General features: G+C 41.1%; 3 protein-coding genes across 3 annotated transcripts; 2 read left to right on the top strand and 1 right to left on the bottom strand.

Annotated features, from left to right (window-relative positions):
- The first annotated feature begins 1,713 nt into the window (after positions 1 to 1,713).
- LOC128714717 (uncharacterized) lies at positions 1,714 to 9,397 on the top strand. The gene is made up of 4 exons (XM_053809597.1): positions 1,714 to 1,732; positions 8,610 to 8,756; positions 8,853 to 8,929; positions 9,005 to 9,397. The coding sequence occupies exons 1-4, from the start codon at positions 1,714 to 1,716 to the stop codon at positions 9,395 to 9,397; spliced, it is 636 nt and encodes a 211-aa protein (XP_053665572.1).
- A 610-nt stretch (positions 9,398 to 10,007) lies between these two features.
- On the bottom strand, positions 10,008 to 10,680 carry LOC128715289 (uncharacterized). Its single transcript, XM_053810170.1, has 2 exons — positions 10,218 to 10,680; positions 10,008 to 10,141 (listed from the first exon to the last, which is right to left on the bottom strand). Exons 1-2 carry the CDS (start codon positions 10,678 to 10,680, stop codon positions 10,008 to 10,010), a joined length of 597 nt encoding a protein of 198 aa, XP_053666145.1.
- A 5,988-nt stretch (positions 10,681 to 16,668) lies between these two features.
- LOC128712606 (trypsin-7-like) lies at positions 16,669 to 17,551 on the top strand. The gene is made up of 2 exons (XM_053807496.1): positions 16,669 to 16,895; positions 16,993 to 17,551. The coding sequence occupies exons 1-2, from the start codon at positions 16,669 to 16,671 to the stop codon at positions 17,549 to 17,551; spliced, it is 786 nt and encodes a 261-aa protein (XP_053663471.1).
- Positions 17,552 to 21,903: the final 4,352 nt, after the last annotated feature.

The raw sequence follows: 21,903 nt of genomic DNA, 5'->3' as shown, positions 1-21,903 counted from the left end.
GTAGGAATTCTTACTCTTACGTTTACATATTTGATCCGATAATTGATTCCAATATTTAGAAGGTATCATCGTATTCTTTTAACTCGAGGTACATTACTGTATTAGACAGGCTATATAACTGCTTTTCCGCTAAATATTGCCTTATTATGTTGCGCCCAATACTCGCGCTCATAGAGCGAAACAAAACAATAATAGTGTAAAACAACACTATTGACTGTAAACAGCTATGTTAAGAATATATGGAGCGTTCGCGGTCGAAATAAATTACTAGCAAATCGGAACTCGGAACAGTTCAAACTTAAGCTCAACTATAGACGAACTCAGCCAAAGAACAAACTAGCTAAGAGGTTTAGTCATTTGGATTTGGGTGAAGGGAACATTAGCAGTATGCGAGTTCGTATCCGCATCGGTTGTCGATTGAGACTTAAGTGCAAAAAGACCATTTGCTTTGTGTCGAACAACAAAATCAGTGCAAAATTACCAGAGAATTTCGGGGTCGTTCTAGGATGAACTTTGAGAATAGCAATATTTGGAACATCTTGCCTTATGGATCAACATGTACACCTCCGTTTTACTCATATCTCGTATTATAAAGATCAATACAATCAGATTGAATGAAAAAGGGTGCATACTAAAATGTATATATTTGTGGGGTTATTTTCAATTTACCTGGTATTTAGTTTTTAACCGGATTTTTACCAATTTCGTCCTTGCCCATCAAAAAATTTAGTATTTTCAATTGAACCGTAAAAAAAAGGATAAAAAAAGGAATACAGGAAAAAAGGAACTCAGAATTTACTGACCGAAACTTCCGTCGTTATGTAGGGCTTTTCCAAAACGATGAAGAGTTCTATTGATACATACCGTATTTCTATATGCAAGTATAGTTTACTTAAAATAAATGTTACTGCATGCCTTATTTTGTAATTGATTTTACGTTAAACTAAAAAACCCGTAGCCTACAGCATGTCACAATGAAATTAAATTATTAAATCCTTCCATGACCCTACAAAATTTCTAAACTATCATAATGTCATACTATCGAAAAATACAATTTTACCCTGTGATAAATAAATACCAATTTCTTCCAACTTGTTTCACTGCAATCTCGGGTTGTGTAAATACAATTTCAATGATATTTTTTTCTGTCGCAAACAATAACAATGACTGTAAGGATTTGGATAATAATTTTAAATATCTGCTCAAGCTGCATCATACACAAGCGACAAAGCAAGAATGAAATAAACACCATATGCACAAAGAAAATCCGTGCTCGTGATGAATATTTCAAAACGCACACACATATTTTCAAATGCAAAGGTGGATGAAAATGCAGTCGTAGAAAATGGAATGTGGCAGTTCTACAACAGACTCTTCGATACGATAGTGCACTTTCTTCAGCTAGTCGTGGTTAGCAAAGCCGTTGGATAGGTTGAGCGTTCGTATGTAATTAAAGAAACTGTATTCAAAGCTACGAATGGTGTTTAGGTTGACGATCGAATCGAAAGGACTTAAGTGAATTGTGTAAAGGAGTGATTGACCGATATATAATTGCTGATATATCAATTTTCTGCTGGGTAGACCTGTTTCCAGATCTTGCTAAAAATTTCATAAATCATTATTATTTTTTATGCAAAGACGCACGCATAAGTGATACATTACATTGTGTAAAGTCATAATAATTTGATGTTTCATCCTATACAACAGCACACGATGGAGCTTAGGGTTAGAGGTAAGTGTTCGATAATGTAGGGAAAATACAGAAAAAATACACAAATTAACGTTACGTGACTTAATTCAACAGGGACGAACGTATTGATGATCGGTTAAGATAAAATCAAATTGCTTTAATCGTAATTTTTTTAGTTCAAGGTGGTTTTTCGGATGTCTTATCATTCTTTTTGAGTGAATTGCACTTCTTTAACAACTAGATTACGTTGAAGCAAAGGAACGTGCACATTCTTAACAATATTAACTAAGGTAGAATTGCTGTACGCCGTAAAACAAATTTCAGTGGAAAATAAAAATTTATCAACTGTACGATACCGTTATCATTCTGCAGATATTTGAACAACCGAGAGTTACTTGCATCTCTCAGATACGGGCAAGTGTAGCATATTTGACAAAGATACCGTAGTGATTTATTCAATATTGACTTAGTGATGTGGATGTTGCATTGTAAAAGGGAGTATGATCGTAATTTTATCGCGCTAGAAAAGACGGAAAATATTTCTCGACATGTTAACGGACCCCGTACCTCGTGATACGTTGCGGTGCAGCTCTTGTGGGTTTAAACCGGCGTAAACTCGTGGCTTTGATTTAACAGATTTTTGTTAGGCATTAGGCCGGGTAACCGGGTTCGAAGTGCGTCACAATTGAATAATTAGAACAATAAAAAATCGGTTACCTTTGTCCCCTTTTACTATTACTTGTGTTGCGATATGATATTGTGAGATCAATTTTTAAATCGCCGTAAATTTTCTCACTTGGGGCGGCCGCCGGTGGCATGATGGTAGCGGCGACGGTTTTCACACGAACGGACCGGATCAAAATCCCATTCGGACGTAGCAAGGACTGACTACCCGGCTACGTGGTAAAATAAGACGATACGGCCAGGCCGTTCTAACGAAAAAATAAAAAAATAAAAAAAATAATTTTCCCACTTGCAATTTCCCAAGCATATATGGTTTTGTAAGCTGCATGCCAAATACTTTTTTAATCTTGGTATTCAAAATGCCACATACTCATTTAATTTATCATTTAAAAAATAACATTAATGAACATCATTATACACATATATTGATAACATATCAAACTAACATAACAAATACGAGAATAAAAATCCTTATTTGTTTATGATGTTTAAATAAGCTAAGGCGAAAGGAGTACACAAACCTCCAACAAGATCTTGATTGTAGCTTCATGATACCAACAAACATTTGTTAAAAAGTAGTTTTAGTTCTTATAGTACGCTATCAAACTTATAGCATGACACAATGCTAAGATAACTCAGACAGGCGAACGCAGCGAATATAGAAGTAACCTAACAGAATGTATGCGATCATTAGGAATGGTTTAACTAATATGGCAACTATGGTTTGAGGTTAAAAGTACAGCAAAAGCAACAGTCACCTACAGAGTGCCAAAGAGCCATGTGCGGCGCAAGCCAGCCGTAAACATGTTTGTCCCAAAAATGTAGCAAAATTTAAAAAAAATATTTGAAGCATATTTAATCGTAATATAAATTCCTGTACACTAGAGAACAAAAGGAGAGTTACGATTCTTTTCGTAGAGTAAAAATGGAAATCCAACCAACCAACTTATGCGATAGCCAACGTGTACAATCAGAAGCACAGAGAAGCTAAAAGAGCGGTAGTGTTAAACTGAGCATATTGTGCTTGGTTTTTTTCTGGCTTCATTTTATTCCGAATCGAGTATCACGCAGATCACATCTTCTCACGCATTCACCACTTTTCAAAGACGGAGAATTTACTCTCTTGGTTTGTGGTTTGGTGAACGTGCTGAGCGCATGTGAATGATATACGGACTACAGCCTATTTTTTCTTCTGTCGTCAAACTAGTGTTGTTTTTCTCTTCCCAACGATCAGATCAGTTATTTAAGCAGTATCGCGTAACGTGATTTGTGTACTATTTTACGCAAACAAGAAAAGCATAACATAGCATGGATAATATGAGTGAGTGCATAAAAGAACTGCGAAAGTTTAACAATAATATAACCAATAAAGAAGATACTAGATAACGCAGTACATGTGTAAGAACAGTACGCAAAGGATCGTTGTGGAGGTGTTCTTGTTGAGTTTCTTTGTGGTACAGTGTACGGTAAACATGCGGTAATGCGTATCAGAATTTGAACTTGATAACGATTTTTGTACTTTTTATCATAGAAATCGTTAAATACTCAGCGGAATGTCAGTTGTACTGTTGACTCGTCACAATGTCAGACCGTTTTATGCAAATTCAGGCTGCGAAATAAACAGCCACATTAACGAACAGTCGCGAAAAGTAGGATGCCTTATTGACAACTGGCTCTATTTGCAGAAGCAGACGAAAAACAGCATTTTGCCTGTGGTTGTTATGCTACAACTGTTGTGCTGGTTCTGGTCACCGGTGATGTGTGCTAAACGATGTCATTTCGTACAAAAGCACAGCAGTTTCGTCGGTTCGCCCGCCCAACAGCAAGCTGAATGCCACGGTATCAAAGAAAGTGCGGAATACACGCAAAGTAATGCATCTCTGGGCCGGATTTCTCTTGCACGAGATGATGTTGACCAACCAACGTACGGCGCGAGTTGTATTTGGCTTTGTCTCTGGTGCCTAGACCGTATGTGTCACAACCAAATGAAAACAAACGATCGTCTACGAAATGCATCCACAAGCCGAGCGTAGTGAACCGGTTTTTTCATTCGATTGAGAGATCCCATACATTCCCTCTGGCGGAGGTCACTGTCGAGCTGATTGTGAAGTAAAATAGACCGATATGAGTTCAGACGGTGTCCTAGACCTGCGCCATATCGTTAATCGAGCGACGATCTTCATTAATAATCACAGCTTGATAACAGCCATTGTGTACATTTTTTTAAAGCCCAACCTAACTTAACAGTTGAACTTCATCTCTCAATGTTTACTAAACTATTTCAACAAACGTTGGAATGTAGTCACAAGTTATTGAAAAGGTATGTTAAGACTCTATGTCAAACCCGTTTTGTGCCATAAGCAAGTGAACTACTAAGAATTGGTCATTGCACTACAAAATCTCAGTGCTAAAGCCCAACATATTGCCTGTAGGCTAGGTGACAACTGCATATGTAATGTTCCGGTCTAAGGTGGTACCGGTTCCGCCAAAGTTCACGGTCAGATGAAGCAGACCACATGTGCTAACAAGTCACAAGATCCGTAGGAGTGGATTGAGATGGTGGTTTGGACAACGCATTGGCAAACTATATGTACCGTACACTAAATTGTGTTCACCTCCAACCGAACCCAAACACACTAATTACTTTCGAGAGCGAATCTATTAACCCTTACATGATCTTGTGTGCATACAAGTACGCTAAATATAACGTGGAGTATAAGAGAGGGAAAAAATGGAATGTGGTTCAAAACATGATTTCATCAGCTCGTACTATCGTCCTATTCATATCTGGCTGAGCCCAAAATTCGGCAAATACCTTTTATGAAAATGTCATATCGTGTAACTTATCACTAACACATCAAACCTGTATTCTACTACCGAACCCACTAGCAACGTTCACACTCTTGCTAATGACCGTTACCATGGCGATGACCACGAAACAACGGACCGGTTTGCCCGGTACGATCTCGTGCGATCTCGATCCCTCGTACAGTGTGTATGAGAGCAGCTGCAGCTAGTGGTCGGTAAACAAAACGTGTTCGTATTTGTTTTTCAATATTATACTCAGCCGCGTTTCAAGTTCACGCTCTCAGACACAATCAGCACTCGCGACTATTGAATACACGGTTCCGCGCGCGTCCCATAGACGTTACCGGTATGATCGAAACGCAGCGAGCAACACTTTTTCAATTCCGTTGCTGACTAGTGGAGTGCGTGTGGCACCTGCGAGCCTCACGTATACCAGTCCAGCAGTGATCGCGGGCACGTCTGCTGTGTGATGTGTCGTTCGTCGAGCCGCACTAGCCGAACGTTCGCGTACTGTGTTTCTACTGAATAGTTAGTTAAAGCCGGATTTTTCGTTCAAAGTGCCGTGCTGTTAGTCATCGCCTGTGACACTCAGGAAGCAACCAGATAGCGAAATCTGGTGAAATTTACTCCAAACCTTACACTACTACGCCAGCTGAAGTTCATTGATAAAGAAACGTTTTTTTGTAAATACACTATTGCCAACTGGTCTACAAGTTTGATCACAGTAAGTGAACAGATGTGTCTGTGTGAAGTGAAATGTGAATAGAAGAGCAATTCTATTATTAGCTGCTGAAACCCTGCAGCGTGCCAAAACGTCATTTAAATAACGTCGATTATACGTAGAAGCATATACGGCATGCTGTAAAAAAGTTAGGTGCTCGGCAGAAGTAACCTGTTTCGTTTACAAAACTCTTGTTTGTTCATTAAAACCTTGATCAAGTCTATCTTCGCCTATTTACCGAAGTTTCAAACACCTGCGTTACGCTTCGTTTTGTGTCATTAACTGGGTAGCAATTTGTAAGAAACAGCCACTGAATGCTGAACATTACATCAAGAAAATAATAATCTCTGCGAGCAAATTCTCGTTTTTGTACCGAAACTTTTGACAGAGAGAAATGATTAGGTTAACAGTACCAATGGTGATCTTCTAGCTCCCATTACAGATGCTAGATGGTAAATGAAATCGTGAACCAGAACATGAACATGGTACAAAACCCGAACAACTCATGCATTCTTTTATGCTTTAGTCAACACTTAGCCAACAGTTTTTTTTCTCTTTTACTGCTATTCGCATAACGGATTCGGGGGAAATTTTAATTCGGTGAATAATGCATGACGCAAAAGCTTTCCTCCTTTCTCGTGATCAACGATCCAGAAATGTTGGCAAAAGTAAATTTTAAGTTTGCTCCGATTGTGAGTGTGGCGGTGGAGCCGTGTGCTTAAGTCAATTTAGTGTCTAGAATACATTAGTTTTCTCAATTTTGGACTAACAGCAATAAACTTTTGCATTAAAGCTCCAATAGTTGGAAACCCGCCATGGCTGTATACTTTATACAAGTGCGATTGGAAAACTGGTTGCATACCGTTACAATTTAACATTGAAGTGCGAAGAAGAAATAGTTTAGGAAATGAAATACAAAACACCTGTTTTTAGTTGCCGTCTGTGTAGTCTAAACCTCGAAACAACGCTGCACTTTTAATGCTATGAGCAAACTAGTGCAGCACCAAATGATATGCAGTGACGTTCTTCGTTCAATTGATTGTTTTAATAGATTGGTCGTGATCACTTCGAGTGCTTTCATATTCGACACTTGTTGCGGTGACGTTGCTTTCTGTTACTTAACCCTTAGCGCATATTGAGTAAACTAAAAGAATGTGGTAAGCGTACAAGCCTAAGCTTCGCCAAATAGTAAAACCAACGGAAAGGCACACTAACAAAAACAGGCACGTTAAATCGATGCTAAGTTCTAGTTTAAACCTGCCCCCGCCAGACATATGTCGAAACGCGGAAGACTCACAGAAATCATTAGGCGATGGTTTTGACTCTCGTAAAGACCAGCGAAAACAGTCAAAAAACAAAACCCGCTCCGCACGTCTCGTCAATGTGCTCAAGGTCATCATGCTCGTCGATGCCGGGGTTTAGATTTTGGTGCTATTCAATCTAGCTCATACCCTTATAGGTTTCCGCGTGACTAAAGTTTCAAGCATGGTTTTAGAAATGTCGATCAAACAAGGACGGTGCGTTTAGATTAGTGAACCAGTGGTTGAAAATAGGCGTTCGTTTTTAATTCACTCATTTGCGTAGTCACTTTACATTGACGGCACATCGGACCACGTGTATCCAAAAACCATCTGAGCAAATGATATTGAACTTCAGACGCCAAGGACGCGTAACGCCTCTGTGGGAGGGATCGTTTGGGGTGGGGCTATTTCTCGAACGCAAAGAGACACATCCTTATGATCTATATCTTTGCGATCTCGCAACGTAATGACCAGCACCGTTTTGTTGATGTAAAAACAGGTTTTGATGCAGTTAGGTGCACGGAGGCTCATTCGCAAAACACGTTATCAATTTACGTACGTGACACATAGTACAAACCAGTTGGGAGCATTTAGCTTACGGCGCCCTGTTACTGAGAACTGGCTGATTGTTCGATACAGTTACAACCAACGTTCGTAACTTGGGAGATGGAAGTATCAACTACTAAGAGATGGTTCCATTCGCCAGTATCGGTGTCGAGCTGGTAATGACGTTGCTTTGTGCACTATCAATAATTCCATTGTATTAATTATTCAAAGAATGTGTTTATTATTTGAATTAATTTTTCTATAAATAAACGCCCAGCTGTGTAAATACCTAAGTGTTGCTGTAGTAAATAGCATATAAAGCATTAACGTTTATAATGTTTTACTTTTAAAATTGTTTTCTTCATTAAAATTCATAAAATCTGAAAATGTGGCTCATATAATCACTTACATGATTTGATTTCGTATCTTTTATTATTTTCCATGCCTTAATTATCTTTAAAAGGTAATTATTTCGTTTTATGTTTACGTGAATAGTTCGAGCATAGTTATTAAGGAATGTATATTTTAGAATTCCCGTAAACTATGAAAATTTCCCTTCAACGAATATTTTTAGAATACAGTAAAATGTGATATTTTTCTCTGCCAAAGGAAAACTGGCATTAGTTCCTACATAAACTTAATTGAGATTATATAGAACGTGTGAGACAAAATATAATCTTTGCAGTACAAATGTATACTTCAATACCAATAACAATACCACAATAACATTATGTCTAAGGAATACAATCGATCCACCTTCACGGAGATGAATTCATTTTTCACTTTTTCATTTCTCATTATTGATCTAAATAAAGCAAATCAAATATTTTAAATAAGTTATTGTTTGATTCATTTACAGTAATGTCCTTGGAAGAAACACGTCGCACCCAGCGACCATATCGCTACGGGATGATGTTGTTATGCGTTGGTGCTTTAGTGAACTGGTTAGGGCTAGCAGAAAACTATTCCGAGCCGGTACGATACGCAGGAGTTGCATGTATCTTAGGTAAATATCTTCAACAATTACTATAGTATCTAGCATAGTTGATAGCATTTGCTCATCAAAATGTTATGCTAACTTACTATTTGTATTACCTAATAGCAGGAGCTTGTCTTATATGTACTGCAATGTGTTGTTGGCTTCATACACCAGGTCGTTCAGGTGTAAATGGCGATGAGGTAAATACATTCTTTTGTACTATCTAAATTGCTATATACAACTCTTCTCCTTCTTCTTTACTACCTCCCCTGCAGAGTGACGATCCTGTTCATGTAATTAGTACAACCGAAGAACGAAGACGTGAAAAACCCCCAGACTACGACACGGTGGCTGCAGCTCCACCAAGCTACGATGACGCGATTAAGCTAGATCCAGCCGCTCTTTTACGCTTATCCATAGCGTCGGATACAAATATCAACAGTAATTCGAATGTCAACAGTCTTCCTACAGAACATCCCAGTTCATCCCAAACAACACTGAACAATAGTAGCAGTGTTACAAATGTTGCAAACAGTGAAGTTAACCAAATAGTAGATAGTTCCATGGCCTTTATCGATGAGAAAATGTGTCCCGAGAAACCACCTCCTTACTTAGAGCAGCCTATCAGTAGTACAGGCGACGAACAAACGTCGCGTCGAACAAACTAACATTTTGTCATTTTCTCCTTCAAAGCAACGAACTGTCTACAATGTCCAGCAAGCATTTTCATAACGGGAAACGCTTGACAAGTCATAATAACAATAATGGCTGTGTTCGTATTCTTAAATTGTAAGCTGCACCACATTGTGCACGCAAAAACAAATGCTTCGTTAAGAACCAGAAACATAAAAAACACATGATAAAATGTTGCCGCCTGCAGCCCTTAAACAAAGCTGTACAGTATTAACGATGCCATATTCGAAACAGACGATGTTCGCAAGGAGATTCCTACTATAAGTGCAGTTGGGAAAATTCCTTCTATTTCTAGTACTCGCGATTGAAGTTAAGCAACATCAGTTAAGGAAGTTCATTTACATTACCATTCGTAGTCAATACGAGCGTATGAAAATAAACCAAACCTTTGTAGGTAACTAAGCATGCATGTTATCACGAAAAAGATGCTGCCCTAGCTATGGTTTTATTTTTGTGATAATAGTATTGTAAGAAAATAAAGATAGCCGACCTGAACATCGCTGTTGTTTCGTCCTTTTACCGAAATTTCAATACATACTGAGTTATCACAAAAACACTACTTACAGTCGCTGACACTCAAGACTCTCATGATGGTAACTTATATTCAATTTTTAGCATTTTGATAAACAACTCTCTATCCCGTGCAACGTCGATACCATGATTCCAACCGGTTACCAACAGCAGCAGCTGATCAATTGTTTGTGTGTGTCCGATGTTTTCTGCAATCAAAATAAAATAATGTTTTGTATTAGGATTTTATTCCTCTGTACACTCACACAATGTTGTTCCATTTACCTGCGATGTATTTACGACAAATAAGTTCCTTTTTGTACGATGCCATGATTCTTTCAAAACTATTCAAAGTTCTCTGGTAGTTCCATGTGCATCCTACTGTGTCGCATTCAGAAAAGAATTCGTGAAGAGTTTTTACTTGCTCTATTATTGCAAACCCATTTGCTTCAACATCTTCCATGATCGAAATCATTACCATTAGATTTTTGCAATAAATTTGTAAATTTTCTGGGTAAGGGTTGTTCGCTGATGACGATTGTTGTTGCGCGCTTTTCTTGATTTGTTTAATCGCGTTGCAGTACGTTGCGCCCTTCTCTGCGGCTTGTATCCATTTACGGTGATGCTCTAGAATGTTTGTAACTGCTTCTTTTATTCTCAGCGACGCCACATTTTCCGGAGAGGTTGGAGTTCGTGGTGATTTTACTCTAGAAATAGATACACTCTGTCGTTCGGGTGTAGCAGACATGTTTAAGAACAACATAACACAAATTATGCACGGCACATGACATTTATCAACATCAACAACGCAATGTCAAACTATGCGTAACGGTGTGTAACGCCCAATAACACATTCATTCTGCATAGTAGGTAAGAAAAATTAATATTTTGGTCACATTGTGATCGATTTTATTTAGTGTCACTTGATCCACCGATTATACCGAACTTTTAAAGTACAAATTCACCTCAGTTAAATTAATAATTTGTTATTCAGTCGGCAAACTTAGTTTACTAAATAATTGCAAGTTATCAGGTAATGAATGATATATTTTATTTTACGCATTTACCCTTCTTCTTAATCGGCACAAAAACCTCAATTGCTTTAAGCCAGCTAGCTCTGATTTTCTTGGACTTTATTTACCAGTAGCTTGATGGTCAATCCTGCGCACGGAGGATTTTTCTGGATGGGATTTTCGACCGATCCTGTTCTGTGAAGACTAGCTCCGTTACGAATGCCAATATGCCCCAGATGATGGTTACGATGTAAAGATGATGTCATTTACCGGCCGCGATAAAATAACATCGGAATATCAACCACTGATCATATCTTCACCATACGGCAGATCGTGGAAAATATAACGGAGTATTCGCTTCTTCTTCTTCTTTGGCTCGCTCTTAGTGTTGAGCACGTCGTGCTGACATGGTCACCAATACGTCTCCAGGAAACTCGATCCAGGGATGCCGCTCTCCATCCTCTGCTGCACCCGATCTCCGACAGGATCTGCTCCACCTGCTCCAGCCAACGTGCTCGCTGCGCTCCTCTGCGTCTCGTGCCGAACGGGTCACCGACGAGGACCTTTTTGGTGGGGCACGAGTCCGGCATCCTCATGACGTGCCCCAACCAGCGTATCCTTCCGGACTTCGCCACCGTGAGGATGTCAGGTCCCCCAAACAGCTCAGCAAGCTCGTGGTTCATTCTCCTCCTCCACCCGTCGTGCTCCAAGATACCGCCAAAGATCGTCCTTAGCATACGGCGTTCGAAAACACCGAGTGCATTGGCATCCTCTGTGAGCATGGTCCAAGACTCATGACCATAGAGGACAGCCGGCCGTATCAATGTACGGTATATTGTGCATTTCGTGCGCAGGAGAAGGTTTCTGGATCGTAGGAGTTTGTGGAGCCCGTAGTAGGCACGATTCCCCTAAACAATGCGCCTTCGGATTTCGCTGCTTACGTTGTTGTCCGAAGTTATGATCGTACCGAGGTAGCAGAACTCCTCTACTACCTCGAGATCATCGATACTACCGATACTACCGATACGCTGCTTCCCAGCATGGCCCTATTACGGTCAGAGCCTCCGGCAAGCAGGTACTTTGTCTTCGTCGCATTGATCAGCAATCCAATCCTTGAGGCTTCGCGCTTCAGTCTGGTGTACGCCTCGCACACCGCCGCAGATGTCCTTCCGATGATGTCGATTTCATCCGCGATGCCATCGAATTGGATGGAACGGGTGAAAATCGTGCCCCGTATATCGAAGCCCGCGCTTCTCACGACACCTTCCAGAGCGATGTTGAACAGCAGACAGAAGAGCCCGTCTCCTAGTCTCAATCCCCGGTGAGACTCGAACGCGTCCGACAGCATGCTCGATACTCTCACCTTGCACTGCACCCTGTCCATGGTGGCCCTCAACAGCCGCACCAGCTTTCCCGGAAAGCCGTACCGCTGCATGGTGTTCCATAGCTGCATCCGATCTATGGTGTCGTAGGCCGCCTTGAAGTCGATGAACAGGTGGTGCGTGGAGATTTGTTACTCTCGGCATTTCTGGAGGATCTGCCTGAGAGTAAAGATTTGGTCGGTCGTCGATTTTCCTCCAACAAAACCGTCTTGATAGCTCCCGACGAAATCTGAGGCAAGTGGGACAAGTCTGCAGAAGAGAATTCGGGACAGGATCTTGTAGGCAGCATTCAGGACTGTAATGGCACGGTAGTTCCCACAGTCCAGCCTGTCGCCCTTTTTGTAGACTGGGTGGATGATGCCCAGCCTCCATTCCTCCGGTAGTTCTTCCTGTTCCCAAACTTTCACGATCAGGTGGTGCTTACTGACGGCAAGCCTCTCTGGCCCCATCTTGATGATGCACACAGATGCTCGGCCCCTAGGCCATCGCAGCCTGCTGATTTGTATTTTGATTTGTACGGAGTATCCGCTACGCTTCTGTAATCTTCTCCGTATACTAGAGTGTGATCCGAAAAGTACCACAAACGGGCCTATAGGGACAAATATGCTTACCACCCCCCCTCCCCCCCCCCCCCTTCTCCTCCTCCTCCCACTTATAAGTTTTATAATATGTACAGCTGCCCCACTCCTCGCTCAACCTGTTCAAAGTTAGACAGTTGTGGGACCCCATCAATGGGCGCTTTCGCCTCGTCTCATTAGAGGCCCTCTGGCAAAAATTAGTTTCAATTTTAATCCCGACCCACACTTCACTTTTGAATACTAAGGGGCCACAAATACGATTCATCCCAGGGCCTGAAAGGGGATTAATCCGCTACTGCCAACGTATGATGATAAATCGGAAACCCTTAGGACCGCTTAAAACTCATTCCGCCACAGCTTGAAGGACCCGCAATCAACTTGACTGAATCGCTGAAGTATCAAGAAGTCGACCACTGCAATGAACAGCACTTCAGATACTGGAAGCGGTCTTTAAGCAGTCGTCACTAATCACGAGTGTTTGGATCGCACTTTTACCACATAAGCTTGTTTCTACGGCATTATAAGAAGATCGCTACTGAACGTTCCCAAAAGAGTCACATACTATGAGGCTGCAGCGTGGAACGGACAACACCGTGAAAGCCACGTACTGTTCAAGTGTCCAGCGAAGCGAAGCTGAACCTGGCTAACCATGGAGATCATAGTCATCTAGGAGTGTGCCGGTATTGGCAAATGTGAATTAGTCCGCACGGCCATCAGATGCTGGTTGTTCGCCCTTTGAAGATTCTATCTCGATTACCAAAAACTGGGGTCTACACGGGGATCATGGACTCTCTTGTCTATTTTCCAACATTGTGCTAGAGAAGGATGTTCAACTCGGACAGTCCGAGAATCGCCAGAGGCCCCTTGTGAAACACTTCGGGGCCCCTCAAGCCTACGGAGAGTATAAATCGACGGTTTTCGGGCCCATTTCTGGCACAATTCATACAGTTTTTCCTACTAAACAGCTTTTTTCGGGCCTCCACACGACGTGGTCTTAGGCGACTGCCTACTCCGTTAGATCCACCACCGTTAGATCCGCCACTGGCTAAGGGTATATACCCGTTGTACATTTACCGGCTTGGGTGATCCTGCGTGGCCCGGTTCTGTTTTTGGTAGCGTCGTCGATATTCACACGACAGAAAATCCCAAACAGTGCAATCCACCTTACGCAGGACAGACTACCCAGCAAATCAAAGAAAATCGGAGATGGCTGGTATAAACCAATTGTGTCGATAAAGAAATAGATGAAAATCGGGTGTGATTTTTCAACTTGCAAACAAGGTGCTAGACACGCCGACTTATTAAAGACGTTGATTGGGGAAAATCAAGTTCTATACATTTCAGGGTCATGGATGTAAAATATAAAATTCACAGTGTATAGAGTGTCTGGCTATAACAGGGGTCTCCAAACTTTTCACGATAATACACCCCGCGCTTAAAATAGGCTATCAGTGCGGGTGGCTTTACTGAGTAACAAGCCTCACTCTGAATGCAACGCCGTAGTTGATAATCTTAAAGTAGTGGTGAACATATGAAATGGTTTTAATCGGAAAGAATCCGGCAATGCCTAGCACTAAAAGTTTTTTTTAAAACGTTAATACAAGATTTTTGTAATAATTTTAAACCTTTTACTGATAATAATAAAGCATTCTTATTCTTATAAACCAGAAATTCAAGTAAAGTTTTAGATTTCTTTCTTCTGCCTAATACTAAGCAGATTATTGAATACGTATTACAGGTTTTACTGGTGGCAAACGCCGCACTATATTATAGGACACTCATAAAACAAGTGTGTCGGATTGATTTTATAACACGTTTAATTGTACCTTTATACTTTTATTGCTGTGACTTGATATACTATTATGCGATGAAATAAGACTCTCGCTCAAACTGTGTTGAATTGTTGCGCCCAAATTAGTATTGCAATTTGTATTTTTAACCGATCTATTTAATAAAGAGCAATTTTCAATTTATCTTTCTTAAACGCTTTCGTGGAATGAACTCCACAATGTTCTGTATGAGGGGTGTTAAAGTATATTAAGTATGGGATAGTAATGTCGGATTGAATATGTTTTAATATATGCAGTAGATCACAACTGATTAAGAATCACTTAGATGAAACATGTTTCAAATTCATTTGAGTGTATAAATTTGTAAAAGAAATTATAACATAGATATACTATAAAACTAATTACACAAATCTGGCAAGTGTTTAATGGTGTACTAAGGTTGATTTATGGGCTGTTTCGGTCGCCATATTTTTAAAGCTAAGTTTTGAGCTATAGCTCCTGTTTTGTTATGCTTCGAAGATATGTTTTGTGATGGTCCTTGCCGGTGAAGGAGGAAAAGTGCTTCGTGTTTATTATAAATTGATACTCGGGATATTTACTTGCCTGTTCCCGTTTTCCCTCGGTCGATGTGACAAGAAAAAAAATCATCCAAACCTGGCCTGATGCTAAAGGTTTCGCCACGGTATACGGTGTTCGAGGCCGTATTTGCAAGGTAGCTTCTTCACATTTTGCTCATTCATTTAAGGCATTAGCACTGCACGTTGCTATCACAATAATCAGAAGCGACAACATCGTGAAGCGTATTACTTATCAGCTATTTAACATCAGTTCATGAGACGCTCTTCGCAAACGTTCGCTCGTCCCGCCTAACGGCATCGCTTGATGTTTAGTCAATAGGAAAGGTAGCTTGAGGTGATGTTTAGCTTTGCGTGCGCGGCGAATCGGTTTCGATCGAAGGACATTGAAAAGATTCCAACCGCTGCCAAGACTAAGGGTTCTTTATTTTTAATCCTTCTCTGTAACCATCCCGTCAACCATCATCAGTGACATTGCGCTTCGTGGCATTTTCACACCGCCACCGTTGTGTGCCGTGTCCTGCGTAGATGGGTGGTACCGACCCTTCGTGTCGTCGTTTTTGTGATGTGATATAGTAAGCATATCCCCGTCCCACAGTGCCCTACTGGGCTGGGAGCTCTGGTATGAATATACCATGAACGGGCCGTTTACGGACGGTTTGTAGTAGGTTGGGGGCTGTGTTGTGAGTTTAGCTTGACGGAGTGTAAAATAAATTAAAGCCCCCGACCACCTTCGGTCCGGCCGCAGCAAACCACCGACAGGATCAAAGAGCTCAGCATGAAATCGGGAGGTTAAATGGTTTCTCTGTGGAGCTTGTCGTGGAATGTTCTTCCCTAGCCTTTTCTGCTTGGGTTTTGCGGGAAGGCAATCGGGATTGACGAATTAAGTGCGTGGCAGGTAGGAGTGATGTTTTGGGATGAACGACAAAATGGATTCCTTTGATTTCGTTTAATTGGACCATGAAAATCGCGGTGACCCTTGTAAACTATAGCTACTATAATAGTCATTTGTATAAGCGAATGGAAGCAATATGTAAGGTTTATCAGCTGACCTTTTTATGGTTTGAATATGCTTACATGCTAAAGGTCTAAAACAGAGCTCAGTGACACAAGTAAAACGAAAAGTGTTTAAAATGAAACCACAAATAATAAAGCATTCCCTCCAACAAAACCTCGTGGACTCCCTTCGTTGTACTATCTATACAGGCCTTATCAATAGAATAGTTGTACAAACATTTGTTTAGTCCAGACATACAAAGATAATGGTTGAGTACCAAGATTAACAATCAAAGGGTACAATTTTGACAAGTGCTCTTTAGGGTAGTGGGATCTTAAACTTTAAATCTGCTTTGTTAAGGGATTTCCTTTCATTTCACTTTTAAACACTGTGTGTTGGCCATGGCGCACATGTATAAGGCAACGAAGCTACTTGTTGTTTTGTGTAATATTTTCGGTACGGCGATATGTACTAAATCCGAGCAACTGACACACCGAATAGTTGGAGGTCAAGTAGCCAACATCGAATCGTACCCATATCAAGTGTCCGTACAGGAATTGAAGGTTCATATTTGTGGTGGATCAATAATCACCAGCCGATGGATATTAACAGCAGGACACTGTATTGAGTGAGTAAGATAGATTAATTAAATTATTTCATTTCATCGTTCATGTATAGTTTGCATACTTTAATCTACTTGTTCCCTGTACTCTTCACTGCTGCAGCGATACTATTCCGCGCTACATGAAAGTGCGCGTTGGATCTTCATTTTACAGTGGGCACGGAACTTTTCACGATGTTAAATCATTCCTCGCGCATCCAGACCATATACCGTACAGCTGGATAATGGACTATGCACTTCTCGAGTTGAAGGAGTCGTTAGTATTTTCCAACGCCGTTCAACCAATAACTCTGGCGTCCCAACCGGACGATCTGCCTTACGATCTCGATTGTGTAGTGACCGGCTGGGGGCGCACTTTAAATACGGAAGAAAATTTTTACAAGCTAAGAGCGGTAGAGATTCCGTTGGTTTCCCGAGGATTGTGTAACATCACTTACGAAGGGAAGATCGATATGTCGATGATATGCGCGGGTGATTATGTTAATGGCGGTAAAGGAAGTTGTGCGTACGATTCTGGAGGACCGTTGGTTTGTGCCGGTGTACAGGTTGGAATCGTATCCTGGGGCAAAGGCTGTGCATTGCCGGGATATCCAGATGTTTTCAGTAGCATTTTATATGGGAGAAAATGGATCGACAATGTAATAAAAATAGATAGAGAATAAAATATACCAACCAACCGATACCAATAATGTCATAATCGCTTATAGTAGAGCAAAAGAAAAAAATGTGACGACCGCAGATCAGTTCTAAATTTTTAACCAAGGTGGTGAGAAGGAAATGTAACAAAGAACAAAGGACATGGAAAAAGATAATACAAAGATAATACTAGTGGTAAAAGTAAAAGAAAATAAAGGAACGGAAGGAACGGAAAGATCGAAAGAAATTAATAGAACGAATGTAGCAAAAAGACAGAAGGGAACGAAAGGAACGGAACGAACCAGCTCAGCTCCGTTCTGTTTAACAAGAAACCAAATTCCGTACCGTTCCTATTACACCAATTTGTTTACGATTTTAAATTAACTCATTTGAAGTTCGGTTGATTTGGCATTTAAAATAATGCAAAGAATAGCCATTACACAGCAGCGTTGTGCATATAACATGGCTCTATTATGGTTTATTGAGACATTGATAAAAATGCAAGAAATCTGAGATACATCGCCTAGCTATACATTTGATAGGGGTGTACAGCGACCTTGAGTGCATAATGGAATGGATGATGAGTTGACAGTTGCACACTTTCTTAGCGTGGGGAAGACTAAACCGTAATGGTGCCGAGGAATTGTCTAAGAGCTGATTAGCACAAATCTCAGAATGATACGTTCGTTTGTATGTGCAAGTAAAGCGGAATTTGTCATGAATACGGTTCTATCGTTCGAGATTCATGGCAAATTATTGAATGATGATGGATGAACGAAAGTTTGATATAATTTACTTATTACCGATAACGAATTCCTTCGAGCGATCATAAAGAAAATTCGAACGATCTGGCATAACTCACGTAAAAGAAAAGCGTCTGAAATAAATGTATGAAATCATCCAAGTATTGAAATTATCTGTAAAAGATAAATCCACACAAAATGCTGCAGCGAGACAAGAAAACTTGTTCAGCTCTGATTATATACTAAATTAACAGCCCTGCTGTACATACAACAACTGCTAGTTTTATAGCTGATAGCCAAAATGACCTGCGATTTGGTCCCGGGTTCCGATCCTACACGATAGGAAAACGAAAACCGTCGTACGCTAACACCGAAAACGAACATACTAATGGTAGCAAGTTCGTTTCGGCCACGGAAACCGGAAGCTGCGTTTGGATTGGATTGCACACAAAAGGGCATGGGGCACACGCTGATGTCTGGTCGATTTTTCGAATCATGCAACCAAACTCGACCCTTCCGGTCGTTTGTGTTAATGTACGAACCCGTCATGTTCTGTCGCGCATGTTGTGTTGTTGCGTGTTCGACAACATCATTCAGGTCAGATCCTTGTATTGTCATGTCAAGCGATCGGAAACACGCATCGGTAGTGTCATAAACTATTCTGCTGCTATTGCCATCACTACCACCACCAGCTTGTGCAATAGCAAACAATGGTGATCCATATTTTTGACATTTAATTTTTCAGTTTGAGGTTAAATTGTGTTCAGCTATTCAAGTCCTCAGTGTCCTAGTGTTGGCGTAAAAGGCGAACTAATGGTAGAGTACAACCGTGTTGATGATTTTTGTGAAAAAAAATTGAAAAAAAAAGACTTTATAAGATTTTTAACCAGTAAAATGTTGCCCGTTTCCAAAAGGTGTGGCTCATTCTTGCAACGAAAAAGGTTAAACTTCGTATGATTGAACTTTTTAACCTTTGTACTGGACGCACTTTGGGCTGTATATTTCTTCGCCGGTAGGACATGGTTTGGGGCTATAAATCAAGGATGAACCTGGGATCCTTTTTCGGTCCCGAGAGCCAACGGTCGCTGCTGGTTTCTTTCCGTGCGTGTGGTGGGGTGAATCTATTTTATGGGCATTTTGAAGAGGGCAAAAGTTTAGAAATGCTTCATACATATACTTGCCGTGTTACCGGTGCGGCCATTGCGCAATGTTCGAAATCAGATCGATGAAAATAGGTTCGGTAGTGAATTGCAAACCAAAGCCCGTGACAAGCGTGACTTCCGACGCTTCTTGCTAGGTGTTTTACCTGGTTCACCTCAAATGTTTACCATTATGCAAATTGTCAGAGAACTTATTCCGGCCAGCAATCCAATAGTTCGAATAGCCCGCAACACTATACAGTCCGCCTGTCATGGCATGGCAAGGATTTAGATTTCAACGGTGAAACGATTTCTGGCCAGAACGGTGATTTTCGGGGCAGGATGGGTTTAGAAATGCTGGACCGAATATGCAAATGGAAACTATAAATTCAATTCTGGTAAACGATCTTTCACTTTGTGAGAATTTCGATTTTAAATGATTTAACGAAGGACAATAATCAGTTTTGAAGTATTTCGAATGCACGTGTTATCAAATAACTATTTTATAGAAGGTTTTATAGAAGGGTGTTTTTTACGGTGTGCTGTTGGAGGACAGTGGTGGGAAAAATTGGGCAACCCGATAACGATGAACAAACACAGATTTCTCTGCATGCGGTGTAAACTATGCGTATGAAATCTGCACGGATAGTATCCAAGGACAAGGTCTCCGGTGAAACAGTGCGCCTATCACTCTACCCAAGCTATCGAAATAAGAAAATGTGATGAAGCAAACTGCAAGCAATCAATTATTCACGGCCAGTTGTGGATTATGGAACCAGGAAGCATAAAAAATGTATGCTTTTCAAGAAGTCTGACTGACAGGACAGGACAGGGGTTTTGCCATTCTGTATAATCCGCACACAGTATGTATGTACGTATTTGCCCGCGTGTAGACGGCACGAGATTGAAAGATAGTGTAGGTGTGTGTGTGTGGGAAGGTGAGTCCTTGCATCACATACTTCCATGCTGCAAAACTTCACCTTACTATCAGTGCACACATTTTCACATCCCTCTTTTACATCCCTTTTTTTGCTGTGGGATGGCACTTTCTTCACCTGGGGGCGATGGTGAGTCAACAAATGACACGGCTTGGTAACTTTCGTCTGTCGTGAGTTTTGCGATTACTTACAGGTCGTGGAATTGGGGTCGTACGTCAAGCGGTTACAGCTTTACCAGCATGTTTGATACAGTTGGTCAGAAATGTTAAGGTGCTAAGATACCATATTTTTTTACTATTTGAAGGATTTTTTCTATGTACTGTTTGTAAAATTGTGATGAAACTATTTTCACTAGTCGATATAAATCTCAGTAGAACGGTACATTCCCATAAAGTAGAATAGGTGGAACAGACTCCAAATTACATCGTCATTCAAACGTCCAAGGGTTAAACGAAACAATAGGAAGCAAGGATATTTTTACTACACCTTGATGGCAAGCGCTACCGATCGAAAATATCCTTTCATCTGTTGGTTCGGACGACGGTGTTAGTACACGCGGCCCATTGCGCAGACTCGATTCGACTCGTATTTATCATTCCCAGTCACTGAGCAGGGAGAATCGGCAGGACTAAATAGGAGAGCGGATATAAACACAACCCCACGCCTGGAGAGGAAACGAGGCACACAAAACAAAAATCCTTCAGCATTCGCGTACACCATCATCGGCCAAAATACCTATGGATAGGTAAACGCGCGGTGCCCAGACGCAGCCACAAGGATACAATGCACAAAAACTTCCATCCAAGCGTAGGGATGGTACCGTTGCTGTGCGAGTGTTTGGGGACGCTCCATCCGACCGAGAGCCGAGAGAACCGTGTTTGTGCCTTCTTGCTTTCGGCGAGCTCGCTGGATCCTTAACGGGCGCCCGTTTGCTCTGTGTACTTGCGTTGCCGAAGCATGTTCGATTCATGGTAGTGGTAGCAATTTTCACGTTGAGTATTCAGCACATTAGTCGAGTACGGTGAGTAGCTTGGAATGCACGAGACGGCTCGTCGCTGCTGCCGTTTGCAGCACATTACGCGATTGTACCGGTACGGAGTTTTCTCGGTGACAGTTAAATGGAACGTTAAATTCGATCACCCTCACTGGCACAAGCGGTGTGTAACGCAATGCAAGTTTGTTTGGTGATTTTCAGTTAAGGAAAGGCTATCGTCTCCGGTTGGATTGTGCTGTGTTGACTGAGCATTTGAAGGTGATTTCGTTCGCGGAACGCAACGACGTGGAAGTGTTTGGAATAGCAAATAAAATTATACTATTATTCGATTCCCTATCAATTTGGAATACGAAATTTGAATAATGCTGCCCGTTGTGCGGTCAATGCGTATAGCGGATGAAATATAATTGCAATCGATTGTTCCCGATATTATGAAAAGGAAATTAAGTGAATGCAAACCGGTGTGCCCTGTGTCGGAATTAGCAGCGTGCGCGCTTGTGTATGTGGTAAGAAAATAGGCGGAAAAATTCGCTCGCAAACGGAAAAGCGTCGACAAAAGGAAAA

The sequence above is a fragment of the Anopheles marshallii genome, chromosome 3, assembly GCF_943734725.1.
Source record: "Anopheles marshallii chromosome 3, idAnoMarsDA_429_01, whole genome shotgun sequence".
Lineage (NCBI taxonomy): Eukaryota > Metazoa > Arthropoda > Insecta > Diptera > Culicidae > Anopheles > Anopheles marshallii.
This window is presented reverse-complemented; position numbering and strand designations above follow the sequence as displayed.